The 17,922-nt window shown below is 51.4% G+C and overlaps 7 protein-coding genes across 7 annotated transcripts; 4 read left to right on the forward strand and 3 right to left on the reverse strand.

Annotated features, from left to right (window-relative positions):
- Positions 1 to 407: 407 nt before the first annotated feature.
- On the forward strand, positions 408 to 1,306 carry N7443_002007 (60S ribosomal protein eL15; the record flags this gene model as incomplete). Its single annotated transcript, XM_056882063.1, has 3 exons — positions 408 to 494; positions 711 to 1,094; positions 1,166 to 1,306. The coding sequence occupies 3 exons, from the start codon at positions 408 to 410 to the stop codon at positions 1,304 to 1,306; spliced, it is 612 nt and encodes a 203-aa protein (XP_056743904.1).
- An 877-nt stretch (positions 1,307 to 2,183) lies between these two features.
- On the forward strand, positions 2,184 to 5,885 carry N7443_002008 (HECT-type E3 ubiquitin-protein ligase; the record flags this gene model as incomplete). The annotated part of the gene is made up of 3 exons (XM_056882064.1): positions 2,184 to 2,727; positions 2,780 to 4,912; positions 4,963 to 5,885. Coding segments are annotated over 3 exons (3,600 nt in total), but the record flags the coding sequence as incomplete, so codon positions are not given.
- Positions 5,886 to 7,403: 1,518 nt separating this feature from the next.
- N7443_002009 (beta-glucosidase) lies at positions 7,404 to 10,187 on the forward strand (the record flags this gene model as incomplete). The annotated part of the gene is made up of 8 exons (XM_056882065.1): positions 7,404 to 7,530; positions 7,582 to 7,664; positions 7,716 to 7,882; positions 7,939 to 8,072; positions 8,119 to 8,207; positions 8,279 to 8,439; positions 8,492 to 8,746; positions 8,795 to 10,187. The coding sequence occupies 8 exons, from the start codon at positions 7,404 to 7,406 to the stop codon at positions 10,185 to 10,187; spliced, it is 2,409 nt and encodes an 802-aa protein (XP_056743906.1).
- Positions 10,188 to 10,283: 96 nt separating this feature from the next.
- On the reverse strand, positions 10,284 to 10,787 carry N7443_002010 (MAPEG family protein; the record flags this gene model as incomplete). Its single annotated transcript, XM_056882066.1, has 1 exon — positions 10,284 to 10,787. The coding sequence occupies one exon, from the start codon at positions 10,785 to 10,787 to the stop codon at positions 10,284 to 10,286; it is 504 nt and encodes a 167-aa protein (XP_056743907.1).
- Positions 10,788 to 11,231: 444 nt separating this feature from the next.
- On the reverse strand, positions 11,232 to 11,462 carry N7443_002011 (uncharacterized protein; the record flags this gene model as incomplete). Its single annotated transcript, XM_056882067.1, has 1 exon — positions 11,232 to 11,462. The coding sequence occupies one exon, from the start codon at positions 11,460 to 11,462 to the stop codon at positions 11,232 to 11,234; it is 231 nt and encodes a 76-aa protein (XP_056743908.1).
- Positions 11,463 to 12,090: 628 nt separating this feature from the next.
- On the forward strand, positions 12,091 to 12,953 carry N7443_002012 (uncharacterized protein; the record flags this gene model as incomplete). Its single annotated transcript, XM_056882068.1, has 2 exons — positions 12,091 to 12,455; positions 12,512 to 12,953. 2 exons carry the CDS (start codon positions 12,091 to 12,093, stop codon positions 12,951 to 12,953), a joined length of 807 nt encoding a protein of 268 aa, XP_056743909.1.
- A 1,126-nt stretch (positions 12,954 to 14,079) lies between these two features.
- N7443_002013 (PSP1 family protein) lies at positions 14,080 to 16,710 on the reverse strand (the record flags this gene model as incomplete). The annotated part of the gene is made up of 3 exons (XM_056882069.1): positions 14,080 to 14,590; positions 14,645 to 15,260; positions 15,312 to 16,710. 3 exons carry the CDS (start codon positions 16,708 to 16,710, stop codon positions 14,080 to 14,082), a joined length of 2,526 nt encoding a protein of 841 aa, XP_056743910.1.
- Between the last annotated feature and the right edge of the window lie 1,212 nt (positions 16,711 to 17,922).

Here is a 17,922-nt window from a genome sequence, read left to right on the forward strand (position 1 = left end):
ACATAGGTAGTGTACGGTAACTTTTGAAAAGTGAGCTAGTGAATGTGATTAAAAATCGGCAACGATATCCATCAAAGTCTCCCCCATCTTTAAACTCGAATGTAAACTGTTAGCTGTATAACTGTACGGTGGCGGGGAGCGACAGAAGTGCAGGGCATGCATAGCACGTGATGGTCATGTGACTGGAGCCTAAGGCCACTATGCCCTGGGTGGGGCATCTCTATGATTGGCTCGCTGCAGACTCGGCTAATTGCTAGCGTCCCACACACAACCTCTGTCTTTGATCTTTCTCCCTCGAACTTTTTGCAGTTGCGACAACGACAACCGACGACCGACAAGGTACGCTCATCCGCCATTCCAACACTCGTTTTCACCCTGACATATTCACTGACTCTCAATTGCCTCAGATGGGTGCCCTCAAGTACGTCGAAGAGATCCAGAAGAAGAAGCAGTCCGATGTCATTCGGTTCTTGCTCCGCGTTCGCTGCTGGGAGGTGAGATAAACCCCCCGACCCCCGATTGCCTAACATCTCTCCGCCGAGTGCTCGTGAGTGTAGCCATAGGAACGCCTGAGAAAATCTGGTGTGACCGGCTAAATCAAACGAAATTTGATTCGGCGGAAATGGATGTGGCACTTGAAGGAACTCATTTTGAGGCTCCTGTGTCTTGCTATACACTCGTTGAACTTTGCTGAGAGTGCATCAATATAGCTCCGCCAGCTGAACGCCATCCACCGTGCTTCGCGCCCCTCCCGCCCTGACAAGGCCCGCCGTCTCGGCTACAAGGCCAAGCAGGGTTACGTCGTCTACCGCATCCGTGTCCGCCGCGGTGGTCGCAAGCGCCCTGCCCGCAAGGGTGCCACTTACGGCAAGCCCACCAACCAGGGTATCAACCAGCTCAAGTACCAGCGTGCTCTGCGCTCCACTGCCGAGGAGCGTGTTGGCCGCCGCTGCGCTAACCTGCGCGTCCTGAACTCCTACTGGGTTAACCAGGACTCTACCTACAAGTACTTCGAGGTTATTCTCGTTGATCCCCAGCACAAGGCCATCCGTCGTGATGCCCGCATCAACTGGATCTGCAACTCCGTCCACAAGGTGAGTTTTGACTCTAAGAGAAAACTCTTCACTATGAGTGAAACAGCCATACTGATGAATATCCTCTACAGCACCGTGAGAGCCGTGGTCTCACCGCTACTGGCAAGAAGTCTCGTGGTATGAACAAGGGTCACCGCTACAACAACACCAAGGCCGGTCGCCGCCACACCTGGAAGCGCCAGAACACCCAGAGCTACTGGCGTTACCGTTAAGTGCACTAATGCACTTAATCGGTGGACTGGGTTGGATATTGGCTGCATGTGGTTATCTCTTCGATCAGTGCTCGCCCGGACAGTGTTATTCACACTGGGCCAGAGTTTAATGCAGACCGGCATGGTCTGTTTTTAGCCAAAAAGCCATCTTGTTTATTGTTGAATTCCCCTATTAACGAAAGTATGACTGGTTCACTTCCCGGCACCACGACCTGTAGAACTGCTAGAGGCAGCATTTAGATTGTAGTCTTACCCATGTCTGGTGCCTTCGTGGCTTCGTGTTGGTAATCGGGTAATTGCGTATGTGTGTGCTGGTTGTACCTCCCTCTGCTTGTAAAATGGGAATAATGTGGCGGTTTGAGCTATTGCTATAACGGATCGTAACATCTAGACCACGCATCTACCATTATTAGTTGCAGAATTCTCGAATCTTGGAAGAACCTGACTGTGGCCATGAAATTCAGGCAGCCAGAGCCAAAAATAACCAACGTTGCTGCCTTAGGCGTGGAGCCGGGCCCGCCCCTGCCCAGTTAGCCGCTTTCCCAATCCGTCTAAGACGACTATGAGATGCTGCAACGATACCCATTGCTACCTTTCTTTGCCGTTTCGTTTCGTTTCTGCTTCATGGTGTGATTTCCTGCATATATCATCTATCTTGTTCAGTGAACAAAGAAACGAATATCCCGCCTCCGTTATCGTTAACTTCCCCACAATCGACTCGCATGCGTTTAGCGCGAGGACCAAGCTCCTTGAACTTGCTTCTTGTCTCGACCGTCCCAGTCTGCGACCTGGTCATCCTCTCAGCTCTAGCTGAACAAATGCGCCCATATGCCGTCCTGGTCTGGACGTAATCCACCGATCCTTCCGATCGCAAGCCCCAGCACTGCCCTTCCCTCGACCCCCTCACACAGTCCCTGCCTCGGATCACTCTCAAAGACGCCCGTCACATACTCATAATGCTCCAAATATGGTTCCGCTGAATACCAGCCTGCACACGGGCTCGCACCGACGCGGACACCATCGCTCGATCAGTCACCCCTTTACCTCACCATTCACTGGAATAGCGAAGAAGCGTGACAAGGCCGGACCCAAGTACACTACGTGGGAATCTGACTCTGATTCAGACGTCACAGTTCCCACGCAGCCTAACTCAGCGAGTCCCCGCAAAGAAGCAAAGGTTGGACAAGGCAATGAACTGACGGAGGGGAAATGCCAGACCTGCAACTCGACCGTACGGTGGCCACGTAACTCTCATGTATTTCGCTGCACCTCTTGCTTAATGGTCACCGATCTCGAAGCAGAGTCACCCAAGGATTTGAAGAGCCCAGGAGCCCTTGAAAATGAAGATCGAGCACGAGGGGCTCGAAAACGGGACCCCGCTGAGCAGGACTCAGTACTGTCGCCTCATGAGCCAAAGCCAGGTATTTGATGCCCCGCATTTCTACTCGAGAAGAGATTCTGACTTCCTTACAGATATTATTTTGTCGGCTAACAGTGCCAGGCGCATGCTTGATGGATGTCTCTCCATGTATTTCGATAGACTTTTAGAAGGCCCGAAGTCGCATTTAACACCGGACGACAATCGCAATGGTCGACACTACGACCCTCAGATGGAGAGCCCCTTGTCGCCTCCTGCACGCAGCCCTGATTATGGCCACCTCTCCGTTCCACGGCACCCTCACAGTCGTAGCGTGTCTGCATCAAGTGAGCGGGAACGCGCCACTGGTACGAATGGGAGTTCCTCATTCTTGAAGCCACAGGCAGTTCAATGGGAAGCCAAGAACACCCCTACTCGACCTCGCGCCAATTCAAATTTACAGTCGGAATCGAAAACAGACCAACGCCCTCAGCAGCCCGCACGGCCTACAGAGACCAAGAACGGCGAGCACCAGCCGTTGATATTCAAGCGACTAGAAAACTATATTATCACTGCTTTCAAAGGCACCAGTGTACTCAATATGTCCTTTTCTACTTGCCCGCCAGCAATCCGCTCTGCTAGCAGTGGCAATCCTCCCAGGATGAATATGGATCCTGCTTCAATACCAGAACAAGGACGTGAAGGACCTGATACGCCCGTGTTTGAAATAGACGCGAAGACACTGCTTCTTGGAGACTTAGCTGAGAATTCATCTTGGTGGATGAATGAATGGGCTCAGAGGGAGGGTCAGGTTCCTTCTTCTAGCAAGGACAAGCCCTCACATCGTTCTCGTATGGTCTCTTCTAGAAGCCCTCGAATCAACTGGGCCGAAGTTGCCCAGTGGTACCAGCTGGTTCTGACCGCAGGTAGCGCTTGGGCTCAGAAATGGGACGCTAGGAAGCCTGATGCCGAACGCTCGGAAGCAGACATGATTCGCAGCAAAAGATGGGAGTCAATTGACCGCTCAGTACTGGAAAAAGAGATCTGCGAGTCTCGTGTACACCTCCAGCGCACATTGATGAAAGCTGTTGAAAACCTTCTGAAACGTCCAAGATGTGTTCTGAAGAAGCCTGAAGATACAAGGTTCCTGTTTATATTATTGGCAAACCCTCTTCTGACGTCACCTACTGCCTTTGGTCAAACATCGTCGGTACAAGCACCTCACCGTGATGAGCGACGTCCATTCCACCCGAAAGACACCCTTCGATCAACAACTAGGGACGGTAAGACTCCTCGCAAAGATCCACCTCCTCCGGTTCCTCGCTACAGCAGCCCAAATCATCATCATGGAATCACCAAGCGCATCTTGGGCCTGATGTCCAATTTGCCCAATGAATGTCATCATTACCTTGTGTCTTGGTTTTCTCGGTTCTCGCACGGTCAATTTGAACGACTGGTGGACTTGGCAGGTGGATTCATCACTTATCGATTGACTCGGCAGCACGGCCGTAAGCGCAACCAGCCAACCAAAGATGGAGATGACTTGATTCCAAGTTTCGCTAGTGCCTCAGGTAATACTCCAGCTGAATTACACGCGGCTATCAATCGGCGAGGGCAAAAACCACCTCCACAGAAGAAGGAAGAGCCTATGGTATATACAGAAGACTGGCAGATTCGGGGAGCGGCAAGGGTGATGTCTCTACTATTCACGGCAAACAATACTCACTCCTCACGCAAACCAGACGACGCCGCAGTCGAACCAAGAGGGTTGCGCCATGCGGACTCCGCTGTCACCCAATCGGCACGCCAGCAGGGGTACATGGTCCCGATCAGTTCATTCTACAACACACTGCTGGACTACTCGGATCTACTAGCTGACTTCGAGACGTGGGAGTCTCGAGTTTCAAAGTTCTCATTCTGCCAATATCCATTTTTGCTCAGCATCTGGGCCAAAATTCATATCCTCGAACATGACGCTCGCCGTCAAATGGAGGTTAAAGCTCGCGAGGCATTCTTCAACAGTATTTTGAACCATCGTGCTGTTAGTCAGTATCTCGTGCTGAAGGTGCGCCGCGAATGCTTGGTTGAAGATAGTCTTCGGAGTGTGAGTGAGGTCGTCGGCACTGGGCATGAGGAGATCAAGAAAGGCCTTCGTATTGAGTTCATCGGGGAAGAGGGTATTGATGCTGGTGGGCTGCGTAAAGAATGGTTCCTTTTGCTCGTCCGGGAAGTCTTCGATCCACACCATGGTAAGTTAAGCCAATCCCTGTTTTGATGTTTGGCGTCTCACAAATTATAGGGCTTTTTGTCTACGACGAGGACTCACAGTACTGCTACTTCAACCCTCATTGCTTCGAGTCCTCTGAACAGTTCTTCCTAGTTGGAGTGTTGCTGGGCCTTGCCATTTACAACTCCACTATTCTCGACATTGACTTGCCGCCTTTTGCCTTCAAGAAATTATTGGCAGCTGCACCGCAGGCTACTGGACCAGCGTCAACCAATGCCAGCCGCCCGAGGTTCAAGTGTACACTCGAGGATCTCGCAGAGTACCGGCCGGCTCTCGCTAAAGGACTTCGAATGCTCCTGGACTACGACGGCGATGTTGCCGAAACCTTTTGCTATGACTTTGTAGCCCAAGTCGACCGCTACGGGGAAGTTGTGAATGTCCCTCTTTGCGCAGGTGGGGAGAGTCGTCCGGTGACCAACTCGAACCGGCGCGAATTTGTGGATTTGTATGTGCACTATTTCCTCGAGTCATCGGTTACTCGGCAATTCGAGCCGTTTAAACGGGGCTTCTTCACGGTCTGTGGAGGCAATGCATTGTCACTATTCCGACCGGAGGAAATTGAACTACTCATTCGCGGGTCGGATGAAACCCTTGATGTGAATTCCCTGCGGGCCGTGGCCACCTACGATAATTGGTCGTCGCCTCGACCCGAATCACTTCCCGTGGTGCAGTGGTTTTGGGATTTCTTCGAAATGTCCCCACCTCAAGCCCAGCGGAAAATCCTTTCTTTCATCACCGGCAGCGATCGTATTCCCGCCATGGGCGCCACAAGCCTCTCAATCCGGCTGGCCTGTCTTGGAGATGATTGCTCACGATACCCAACCGCGCGAACTTGTTTCAACACGCTAGGCCTATACCGTTACGGCTCTCAAGCTAAATTGCAGCAGCTGCTATGGGACGCAGTTGTGAACAGTGAAGGCTTTGGCTTGAAATGAGTTGATGAGTACTATGCCCTGACTATTCTGCACACACGCTGGTCGTTGGCTTCTGGAAGGCCATCTGGATGCAAGGAGTTTGGGTCTTGTCTTTTGAGTACAGTGCATATGGAACTTTCGTTTTACTCTGACTATCCATACTGGAGCTCATTGCTAGTTCGTTAGTTTTGTAGAAGATACAATATCCCAATATGACTCACTTTTCCGGGCCTTTTCCATGTAGATTGAACCGCCACTCTAATTACCAAGACATGACAAACATGAAATCAAACCACTTCCAAGGTCTGAAAACTCAATAAGAAGCCTTCTCGGAAGCCTATATATGCCGAGTTATTTGTTTGTGTCCCACTTGACCTGGTCCCGCCCGGCATCTTCCCCATCCGTCGGAGCTGGGGACCAATTCGATCGCAGCCGAACCGTGCAGCCCTTGAACTAGTACAAAATAGCTTAGCAGGTTTCGTTATATACGCAACCACGTTCCACATCTAAGTAGCTTGAGAAACCAGGTCCACATCCCCGAGTGCTTGGGGGAATTCCTTGCGGGGTCGGCGTCCTGGGGTAAAATGAGGCTAAGCTCCCGTGCCTCGAGAATCTACTGTGGTTGAACCACGGAATGAAATCGGTTGTGTATCCTAGTCCGTACACCGCGGCTTCAGGAAGGTAACGTAACGCAGACATTCGGGTAATGAGATTTAATTAATATGTGCCCATCTCAATTTATTCCATTTCCGCCTAACCCCAGATTCCCGATTCAGGCCCGCGTGCTGCAGCCCCACATTCTCCCCACACGTCACATATCTGCATAACATCCGCATTTCGGGTTTGAGCCGGAATCCTATAGAAGCTCGAGGACGTAGGCTAGAGTTTGGACCATCCGATTATTATCCGGTGCATTAAACCCGTTGTGATTGCGCAGCGTTCATGTATCTCTTCTTTTCTGAATCTAGGATCACAGATCCATGCATCAGCGTGGATCTATAGACCTGACTTGTCTACCTTCCAACCCACGTAGCAAGAAGAATGCCAAATTTTACCTTACTCGACTGTAAGTACGAGGCCGCGTTAAGCCAAGCATCCAGCGTACTATTGTGGCTTGCCTCTGGACCAAAGAAAGCATTCATCCGAAGTTTAGCCAGACAAAAAGTCAAAAATTGACTAGTAGCGGGAGAGGCCTCTCCACAATGGCCCCGGACTATCAGTTCCATGGCCCGATCACACGCACGGAGCTAGCGCCATGCTGGGAGTTACTGTAAAATGCCAGACGTGGGGTACATAGCGCATGGACGACTCGGCCATCATCCATACCTCAACAGGAAAGGAAATGAATAGGGAAGATCACTTACCTTCGACCCTGCGTCGCAGTCGGCTATGGTATCTCCGGTGACTATGAGGCGTTGCCGTGCTCTTAGTCCCTGTGCTGAGGGGAGTACCTGGATAGTATATATAGTGGGAGCTTCCTCTATCGGAACTGCTTTTTTTCTCACGGACTCATAGATCGATCAAAGCGTAGACCTCATGATGGTTTCTGCAAAGCAACTTGGATTGGCGGTAGCCATCCTCTCCGTGTGTGGGCTTGGGCATGCCGAGGAGAATATTACCTCCGATACGTACTTCTATGGCCAGTCTGAGGCCGTCTACCCGTCGCGTATGTCCATGCATTGTCTAGCTTGGGTGTTTTGATGTTAATGTTTGACAGCGTCTGGCAAGGGTACTGGTGACTGGGCCGAGGCTTACTCCAAGGCTGCGGCTATGGTTGCAAAGATGACATTGGAAGAAAAGGTGTCTATGCATCGGGCCCATTGAAGTTACATGGAGGCTTACAGACTACAGAATAATCTTACCTTCGGTGCTACAAATACGGAAAATGGGTGCTCTGGAATCATTCCATCCATTCCTCGTCTTGGTTTCACCGGCTTGTGTCTTCAGGATGCTGGCAATGGTGTTCGGACCACCGACTTCGTCAACAGCTATCCAAGTGGTCTTCATGTCGGTGCCAGGTAAGTGATACGAGACTTGCAATGAGAAAACAAAACTGACTTGGTGTGATGAAAAGTTGGAACAAGACTCTTGCCCTTGACCGTGGCCATCATATGGGTGGTGAATTCAGGAAGAAGGGTGTCCAGGTGGCTCTGGGTCCTGTTGTTGGGCCTCTGGGAAGAACTACGACGGGCGGTCGTAACTGGGAAGGTCGGTATTCCCGAATACATATAGGTACCCTGGCTAACTATCGAAGGCATGTCCAATGACCCTTACCTGGACGGTGTACTTGGTGCTGCTACCGTGGAGGGTGTGCAAGGCCAGGGTGTGATCACCAGTGTCAAGGTGAGTGACCTGCATTTGGTTTACAAAAACCATCCAAATATGAACAGCGATACTAATGGAAATGACTACAGCATTTCATTGCCAACGAACAAGAATTGTACCGCAACCCTACCACCAACTCAAACAATGAGACCGTCCAATCGGTTTCCAGCAACATCGATGATAAGACAATGCACGAGCTGTATCTTTGGCCTTTCCAGGATGCTCTCAAAGCAGGAACTGGCAATATCATGTTCGATATACCTTCAACGAGCTACACAAGATACAGACTGACATAATCTTAGGTGCTCATACAACCGCGTCAACAACTCTTACGGCTGCCAAAACAGCAAGACCCTCAACGGACTCCTCAAGACCGAACTCGGCTTCAATGGATTCGTCGTGACGGATTGGTATGCCCAACACTCTGGGGTGGCAGCGGCTCAAGCCGGTCTTGATATGGCAATGCCCAATAGCGGGTCCTTCTGGGGCGACAACCTCACTGAAGCTATCACCAACGGCACTGTTTCCGAGTCTCGTCTAACCGATATGGCAACCCGGTAAGTATTGAAACGACTATAGCAAAGCTACCACTAACCTAAAATTAGTATCATCGCAGCCTGGTATCAGATGGGCCAGGACGAGTCGAGTTACCCTGCACCTGGCGTGGGTATGCCATACAATACTAGCGAGCCTCATACTATTGTGAATGCCCTCACCCGCGACGCAAAGCCCACTATCTTCGACGGTGCCGTTGAGGGCCACGTGTTGGTTAAGAACACGAAGAACGCTCTGCCCCTTGTGTCGCCGAAGCTCATCTCCGTCTTTGGCTATGACGCCAAAGCCCCCGACATGTACATGTCTAACGGACAGTCTCTCACAGGGAACCCCTGGCAACTGGGTTACTCACCGGCAATCTTCCAGATTGGCGATGCATTTTCTACTACCGTGATTAACGAGCCGTACGACTACCAGGTGGCCTTCAATGGTACGTTGAGTGTTGGTGGTGGATCCGGTGCCAACAGCGGTCCGTATCTGAGTGCTCCTCTGGATGCTCTGCAGCAGCGGGCTTATGAGGACAACACCGTGGTTATGTGGGATACTATCGACAACCCGAGTATGATGGGATTAATGGAGGCTTCAGATGCCTGCCTCGTCTTCATCAATGCATTCGCTACTGAAGGCCTGGATCGGTCTGGTCTTCACGATGACTACTCGGATGAGCTTGTCAACAAGGTGGCAAGGACCTGCTCCAACACCATCGTAGTCATTCACAACGCCGGTACCCGTCTGGTCGACCAGTTCACAGAAAACCCCAATGTCACTGCCATTGTCTTCGCTCACCTTCCCGGTCAGGACTCTGGCCGTGCTCTGGTGTCTCTGCTTTACGGCGACGAGAACTTCAGCGGCAAGCTTCCCTACACTGTGGCTAAAAATGAGTCCGACTACTTTTCCCTCTACCATACCGAGGCTGTCACCCCCTACGGACTCTTCCCTCAGGACGACTTCACTGAAGGTGTTTACACTGACTACCGTTACTTCGATAAGCACGACATTGCTCCTCGCTATGAGTTCGGCTTTGGTCTTTCATACACCACCTTCTCTTTCTCTGACCTCCATGTCTCTTCTGTGAAGAATGGCATCGCTGCTTATCCCTCCGGTGCTGTCGAGCAGGGCGGAGCTGTGGACCTGTGGGAGACCGTCGCTACCGTCACCGCTACTGTGAAAAACACCGGAAGCAGATCAGGCGCCGAAGTCGCCCAGCTCTACCTCGGTATCCCAGGAGGCCCTGTTAAGCAACTTCGTGGATTCGACAAAGTTCAGATCCCCGCCGGTGGCTCAGTCAAGGTTACTTTCCCCTTGACTCGTCGTGACCTCAGCAGCTGGGATGTCGTTGCTCAGAAGTGGCAGCTTCAGACTGGAGAATACAAGTTCCATGTTGGATCGTCGAGCAGGAAACTTCCTTTGCAGTCTACCCTGAAGATTGTCACCAGCTCCTGAAACAGGACGTTTTGTTTTACCTTGTATGAGATGTTAGACGAGCATATTGTAATGCTTTCAAGAATCCTATGAGACTATATGGCACTGATACCTACACTAAACAGCAAGTAACCTCCCGGCCTTCCAAAGCAAAACCAAACAGCTCACATTTCCCCACCACCAACACAAGCCCCTCAATTGGCTCCACTCCGGGTGATCAATCAGAATATAAACCGCCCCATAACAGATTCTCGCAACAGTATAAGACAGTCCAGCCGCATTAATAATCCCCGCCGAAACACCGGCATGACTAGCAAAGAGCAAACTCGCGACCAAAAGCGAGAAATTCTCAACCGAGTTCGCATGGGCCGACTCATTCCGCTTCAACATATCGAGTTGTCTCCGTGTGATCTTTCCCTCGCGCACGGCTGCCTCGCCGTATTTTGCGAGATCTTCGCGTGGTGAGGCGTTGTGGTCGATGCCGTACCATTGTTTCAGGGTTCGGGAGGAAAGGACACCATAGGCGTAGAGGAAGTGGAAGCCTACGAATGCGGGGGCGTAGTTTGGAATGGCTGTGGCGGAGGCGCCGCGGAGACCGAGGGTTGTGAGAAAAGAGCTCATCTTGGGGTACTTTCAGGAACCTTTATTCGGGAGGCCTAAAGGTGTAAGGTGAGACTTTTGAAAGATGTCCAGCTAGGTGTTGGCCCCCACCTTATCTTGATGCTGCGAAAGAATCTTAAAAAACACTTGAGCCATAAAGTGATGGCTTAATAATCCCGTGTCGCGTACCCACACTGCTACACGGGGCTATTGGGGCAAGGACGGTTGATTCCCTGATCTCTAGTGCTACATTGGGTCAATTGCCTTTGGATCGCATAGTAGCGGCGGTCGTGAGATTGGACTTGGTTGAGTTCGGCCGCTCATTTCTGAGCTGTAGTCTGGATTCTGAAGACGTTGTATTAACTCGCCTTCCTTCTAGCGTCGGCTTATACCGCAAGTCGACCAGGAGTGCCAGTATCTATTCTCGAAGATCTACCCAAGTATATTTAAGATACACCCCAAATGCTAACCAGCAATGACCGAACTATCTTCTAGATCCTCAGACTCTCCTCCCTTCGCGTGTGCTGGCAGATTAATACACGAAATCGTAACAGCCACCAAGACACCCATTGCCCCAGCCACAATAAATGGGAGGCCCAGCCACCGCACATTGCCATGAATCAGTCCCTCCCGAATCAAGGCGGCCAGTAGCGGTCCCGACAGGAGGAGACCAAACGTCTCAATGACGGTGATCATTGTGTACATGCGCAATCTCCCTGTGCTGGATAATTATGGGGCCAGACAAAATTGACTTAAGGTGGAAGCTTGGAATAGACAAGTACGCTAAGCTGAAAACCAAATGACAGGCTATGTGATTCCGATTCGATCCTCTATCCCCTTCTGAGAGCCAGGCAAAAGCGGGTTCTGCGTACAGCTACTATTCTATCCGACTTACTATAGGACGGGCCCGGCCTGAGAAATCTACAGGCGTTAGGTCGGTCTGTAATGACTTGTTTGATCTCAAAGATTGTGCAATAAGACCGCTATTAAGATTACCATCACCTTCGACTAAACAGATACAGAAAATTGTGCTTGAAAGGCATGATTTACGACGAGAGATGCGAGCATGTTCTTACCCCAGATTCCTGGTAGATAGGGTGATCAAATCAGAATGAACAGAGCTCTGCTGCTTTTTATGAGAAACAAAGTGAGGACCTTGGAGCCTCTCCAAGGTACCTTTGACCCAGCTTGAGTATAGAAGTTCACACAGTCGTGTAATTAAACAATCAGACACGAGGTAACTGGTGATAGAGCTGATAAGAGATAAGCCCTCGAACCTCAATCTCCGCAGTCCGTCAGCAACTTCCTCCAACTCACATCCACCATGGTCAAACCCCTCACATTCAAAGGCGACAAGCCTAAAAAACGCAAGCAGCGCGATCCAGACAGCGAAAAGGCACCCAAGACTCGCAAAACAGACGCGCCTGACGCCGACGATAACCCGGAAGACCAAAGCTGGGTCTCGGCCGACGCACCCAGCGACATCGCCGGTCCGATCGTGCTGGTCCTTCCTTCCGACGAGCCGACATGCATTGCAAGTGATGCAAACGGAGTGGTTTTTGCTAGTGTTCTTGAGAATCTAGTCGAGGGGGACCCTGGGACAGCGGAACCGCACGATGTGCGACAGGTCTGGGTTGCGACAAGGGTTGCAGGCACGGAGTCTTTTAGCTTTAAGGGACACCATGGGAAGTAAGTACTCAAGTGTCTACTTTTGATAGATAGATCAATTGACTAATTCCTGCTAGGTACTTGAGCTGCGATAGCCACGGTCTCTTCAGCGCGACTGCCGCCGCCGTTAGCCATTACGAATCCTTCATTGCGATCCCATCCCCTGATATCCCCGGCACTTTCTCGTTACAAACGCGTGGCGGTGACTCCGAGACCTTTTTGTGTGTCAAAGAGAGTGCGAAGGCGTCTGGAGGCGTCGAAATCCGTGGGGATGCAACTGTGATCTCATTTGAGACGACTTTGCGAATCCGCATGCAGGCGCGGTTCAAGCCGAAGCTGAGGGCAAATAAGGAGTCGAAGGCTTATGAGAAAATTAGTAAGAAGGAATTGGAGGGGATTGTTGGGAGGACGTTGAATGAGGATGATGTGAGGAGGTTACGGAAGGCCAGGAAGGAGGGCAATTTCCATGAGGAGATGCTTGATGTTAAGGTTAAGGGGAAGCACGACAAGTTTGCTTGAGGTGGGTCTTCTTCGTGAGGTCATTGGGGGAGTGCTGACTGGTGTAGTGTGACATTTGAAGAATCGGATGGAAAAAACCCCCCAAGTTCCGACCCAACTCAACTCTGCTCCGGCTACTGACCTTGTTCATCATTTGGACGTATCCTGGAGTACTTTGGACGGTCATATTCTGCCTAAGATTGAAGCTCGGTCCACTGGCACCATGGATATGCCATGTGCCCGCAACCTCGAGCTCACAGGACACTCTTCATCTATTGGGCAAATATCAAATCCCAGTCCGTGTCGAATCCACAGAAAGCTTGTACATTCTCGAGACGTACCCGATGCCATGTCCACGAGCTACATGAATATCGGATAGAAGCCGTACCAATGACAAACAATATCACTACGATCCGGTCCAGACCCAACTCTATGCTGATTCTTGCTACAACTTTTACCTATCACGTAGCTCAAGGTCTATGCAAAAAATCTTGAATATCATTTTGCTCGACCTGTGTACTTAGTTTTAATCTCCAACCCCTGCCCTCTCGGACAATTTGTATAGCATAGAACAGTCAAAAGCACAAAAGCACAAAAGCACAAAGAAATAAAAGAATCCTTCATAATACCAATCTTTAAATCAAATCCCCAAGCAAAGAATGAAAGTCAAAGAAAAAGAGAAAACAAAACACAATATCATTGACTAAACGAAGATAGGACCGGATCTTTTTAACGCAAAAAATTGTTTAGACATCAAGCCCAGCGCACAGCGCAACACAGCCTTGGATTATTCACACCATGCGATCCTCCTCATCTATTAGGATAAAAACAAGAAAAGAAAATCAGAAACAGTAAAGAGTGTGCGAGCGTGCGAACGGCCCGGGGTATGGATTCTAACTTCAGTAGTACACGGGGCACAGAGCGCAGGAAAAGGTGGAAGTAAACAGTAATAAATTTCACGGGGCCCGGGAACAAACATTCTTTCGCGGAAAAGCAGATTTGGAGAATAAGAAATGAGTGAAATCAGAAATAATAGAACGGGTCTAGAAGGTTATCTCTTTCGTGAGAGGGTAAGTGGAGGTGAGGGTGAAGGGGGAGAGGAAGGTGAGGGTGGGAGGTATTCGATTGTACAGGGGAGGAAGGTGATTTAAGAGTTGAGTGATAGGCCCTGGAATCGGCCAACCCACTCCGTTTGAGCTGGGTGCATGCGGGCACCGTTAGTGCCTGCACCGCCTGAGAAGTCAGAGAAGCCTGTCTCCAGAGGGCCGTAGCTGGTGGGCGAGTATGGGGCAAAGGGGTCAGGCTGCGCGTCTTGACGGGCTGGTTGGGCGAATGGTTGGTAGGAATCTGTAAATGGGGCGCGAAGCATGCCCGGGTTGGGCATTCCCTCGTGGCCGGCATCAGCACCGTCTCGCCCGCCGAAAGGACGACCGTCGGGCTGGTGGCGGCGCTCGGAGGGCGGTGCGTCCTGGTTGTAAAGCGGGTTGCTGATTGCGCCCGTACCTTGCAGGCCAGCAGTTGGCGGCGTCACAAAGGAAGCAGGGTTAATTGCAGACATCCAGATCCTGGTCTTGTAGATCTTGAACAAGTCCGTGACCAACGAGTTGAAGTTGATATAGGAGTCCGCGAAGTAGTAGAAGGTAAGCTTCTTCCAGTCCCTGTTTAGCGATTAGTTTGATATTCTCAAAGATGAATTAGGAACCAAACCGTACATTTGGAACTCGGCATCAAGAATCTCCATGTTCAGTCGATGTTCAGCGACCTTTTGCTGGCAGACTCTCTTCGCTTTGGCCTCATTACCCTCCTTGTCGCGCAAAGTCAGAATCTCATGGTTCTGTGCGAGGCGCTTGATAAGCTTTGGCTTGATTTCTGTGGTAGGCTCTTGCGCCCCATGAGCATGAGGACCCATGCCGCCTGTAGCGCTGCGGCTGTTGATACCCGAAGAAGCCACATTCGAACCTTCCATTTGTCCCTGTCGGGAGAACATCATGAGCCATCTGTAGTGCTCATCGGCATACTTCTGTTTGAGCTCTCGGGCCTTCTGGAGCGAGATGTTTGCATGCTCCACAGTACCCAGGTCCGTACCACGATCAGCCTCGACAATGACGAGATCGCCTGCCTTCACCTGCAAGCCAGTATCCTCTTGAATGTAAAATACATCGGCGCGGTGGCATTTAAATGTCACAATGTAGAGTAGCTGGTTTTGATGGGCATGGGACAGGGCTGGCGGTTGACGACCATAGGCGCCAGACATCGCATATTGATTGAGGGAAGAGGGCAGACCAGACGATCCATCAGCCCGCAGTGTTTGCTCGCGAGAGTAATATTCTGGATAACAGTCAGAGATGTGCGACACGCAGGATAGATAGTCAGACTTACGGGCCTGCACCGATGGGTTTGGATTAGAGTAGTCGATGTTGCCATAGCCATCATCGTGGTCTCCGAGCCCAGCCCGAGGAGTAACCGTGGAATGCGAATCAGTAGAGCCAACAGAAGCATGGCGCATTGGGATATCGGCAAACGAATGGCGACGGCTCTGGGGTATGTCTGCGGCGCCGTTGAATCCGAGCGATGTCTGCCAATGAGCCTTGCGGACACTCTCAAGTGCACGATTCTCCAACGGGGACGGGAAAGATTGGAATTGTTGCTCGAGGTTGGCCGAGTGCTCGGAGAATCGTCGTCTTGTGTTGCTGCGCATGTTGCCGTAGCCAGGGATATCGCGCAATTCGTCCAAGTCCTCAACATTCCCCTGCTCTTCTGGAACACCACCTCTGATACGATGAAGCGAGTGAGCTCCAGTGGCAGAAGCAGAGGAATTTGCTCGATCACGATACCGGTTGTCTATCTGACCCGCAGCAGCAGCTTGACGAAGAAGTGCGTTCTCGCGCGCCAGCTGCTCGATGGTCCGGGCCTGGGTGGCAGAGTAGTTCATATCACCTTCGGAGCCATTCAGACTTTCGTCACCGTCGTCGTCCTCACGGACGCGGCCAAGCATAGCAGGATCATATCCAAGCTCACCAAGCACGCTCGGTCGTGACGCTCTCGGCTGACCAGAAGACATCTGTCCAGGACCCCGAGAGCGACTACCCGGATACGCAGCGCTCGCACCGGGCTTGTTCGCCATCATGCCTAGGTACTCCGAATCCATTTGACCGACAGAGTAAGACTGGGAGCGATATGTCTTGGGAGTTGGGTGTAGTGGGATCTGGAATGGAATCGCCGATTCCCCGGAGATAGTTCGAGTGATGGGACTCAGTATTTCGTCGCCGATGGAACCAGGCGCGGGGGGAGGGTTGGTCATGGTCGGGGAGGGCACGATTTCAGAAAGACGGGGTGGTGGTTCCTTGCGAGAATCAGGATTGTTCCAAATCCCCGTGCTCCATGGGAAAGAGCCGTTCCCGGTTTGATTCCAGTTGAAAGACCCGCTCAGCCCAGGACTGGGGTTTGTTGCCCAAGGAGCCTGATCAGTTGACGGGCTTGCAGGGTTCGACGGACCACCAGTCAGAGGGCCTCCGGGCAGAGAGTGCTTCCGTTGGACTGCAAGCGGTACCTCATTCAGCCATGATGTGCGACGAACCGGTTTGGTTTGAGGCGCGGTAATGGTGTGGAGTTGCGCATGCTCTCCGTCATCGTCTGAAGAAGCCAGCGCTTCTGAGTCGGGTGTGGAACGGCGTACTCCGGGGTGGCTTCTCTCGAACCTGGCAGTGGCATTTGTTGCAGACACAGGAGGGGTATTTGACTGCATTGCGGAGGTTTGTTTGCTAGATGGCGTAGACATGATTGTGATATGAATACTGATATGGTCAGCGCACGTCCAGCAAATTGCCAAAGAAAGACGATATTCATGAGAGCGACCAGTATAACCCAGTGCATCTAGTTCTGCAAAGAGGCGAATCCGCTAGGAATGTGACATGCGCAGGAAAGAGGTGAACGTGAGGAAGGACAAGGCGCAGACTTACTTGTATTGCGGACTAAGGCGTAAAAAGGCGTTGTATAAGCAAATCGGGCTAAGTCGAACACACGCGACAAAGCACCAGTCTTTGTTTCACGCGCCTGAAGTTGGAGATTAATAGCCAACCTCGATCTTTCGACGACACGAGGGACGGCTGGTGGGATGCGGTATGCGCAGCACTGGATTGAGCGACATCAGCGGTCATGAAAAAGAAAGAAGTAGATAATGTGTAAAGAGAAAGGCAAGAAAGAGGGAGAGAATCCTGATGTCTCGAGGGGAGCACGTGTGGGTGGCATGACTGAGCCTCATCGTGACAAAGCGGGGGCTCCGACTGTTTCAACGCGCTGCAGTAGCGCATGGCCTACCCACATCGTGTCCAGTATCTCGCATGGGTTCAGGAGGCACGGAAGGCTAGAGAATGACAAAGTCCGCAGGTTGCACGCGACACACTGCCGACCCCCAGCGTGGAGCTCTCCTGTCGCATATCCCGCAGAATGCGGGCCAAGGAGCAGAGAGCAGAAAGCAGAGAGCAGAAAGCAGAGACGACACGAAGCTCGGAGTATGACCAACGTACCTTGTAAAGACAATAATCTAGAGTTTACCGTGACCCGAGTCTCACACGCCTTGTATCGGGGTAAAAAATCAGAGGGAAAGGAGATCGTAATCGTAATCGTGTCTGCCAAGATTCCCCAGATGTGAGTAGCTGTCGCAAGGAGGGGAAACCCCGAAAGGCGACTCACCACTCTAATAGATGGCAGGAAATCTATCCAGAAGCAGATGCGCGGGATCGTGGGTCTCGTCAGAAGACTCGAGGGTAGTCGAAGCGACCGCGGTTCCGGGGCGAACGGATGCGGACTTTTGGGACTGGGACTTGTGACGTTCGAATTTGGACTTTGCAGTTGTGCGCGAATTCGAGTAGGAGGAAGAACGAACGGGATTCTCGGATCTCTCTACCTCACGCGACTCGTCTTTTTAGTCTGTCTTCTCACGTCTCGCTTCTCGTTTCTTGCTTCTTGCTTCTTGCTTCTTGCTTCTCAC

This window comes from Penicillium atrosanguineum (assembly GCF_028827265.1).
Source record: "Penicillium atrosanguineum strain IBT 20685 chromosome Unknown utg000002l_segment0_segment0, whole genome shotgun sequence".
NCBI classification, from domain to species: domain Eukaryota; kingdom Fungi; phylum Ascomycota; class Eurotiomycetes; order Eurotiales; family Aspergillaceae; genus Penicillium; species Penicillium atrosanguineum.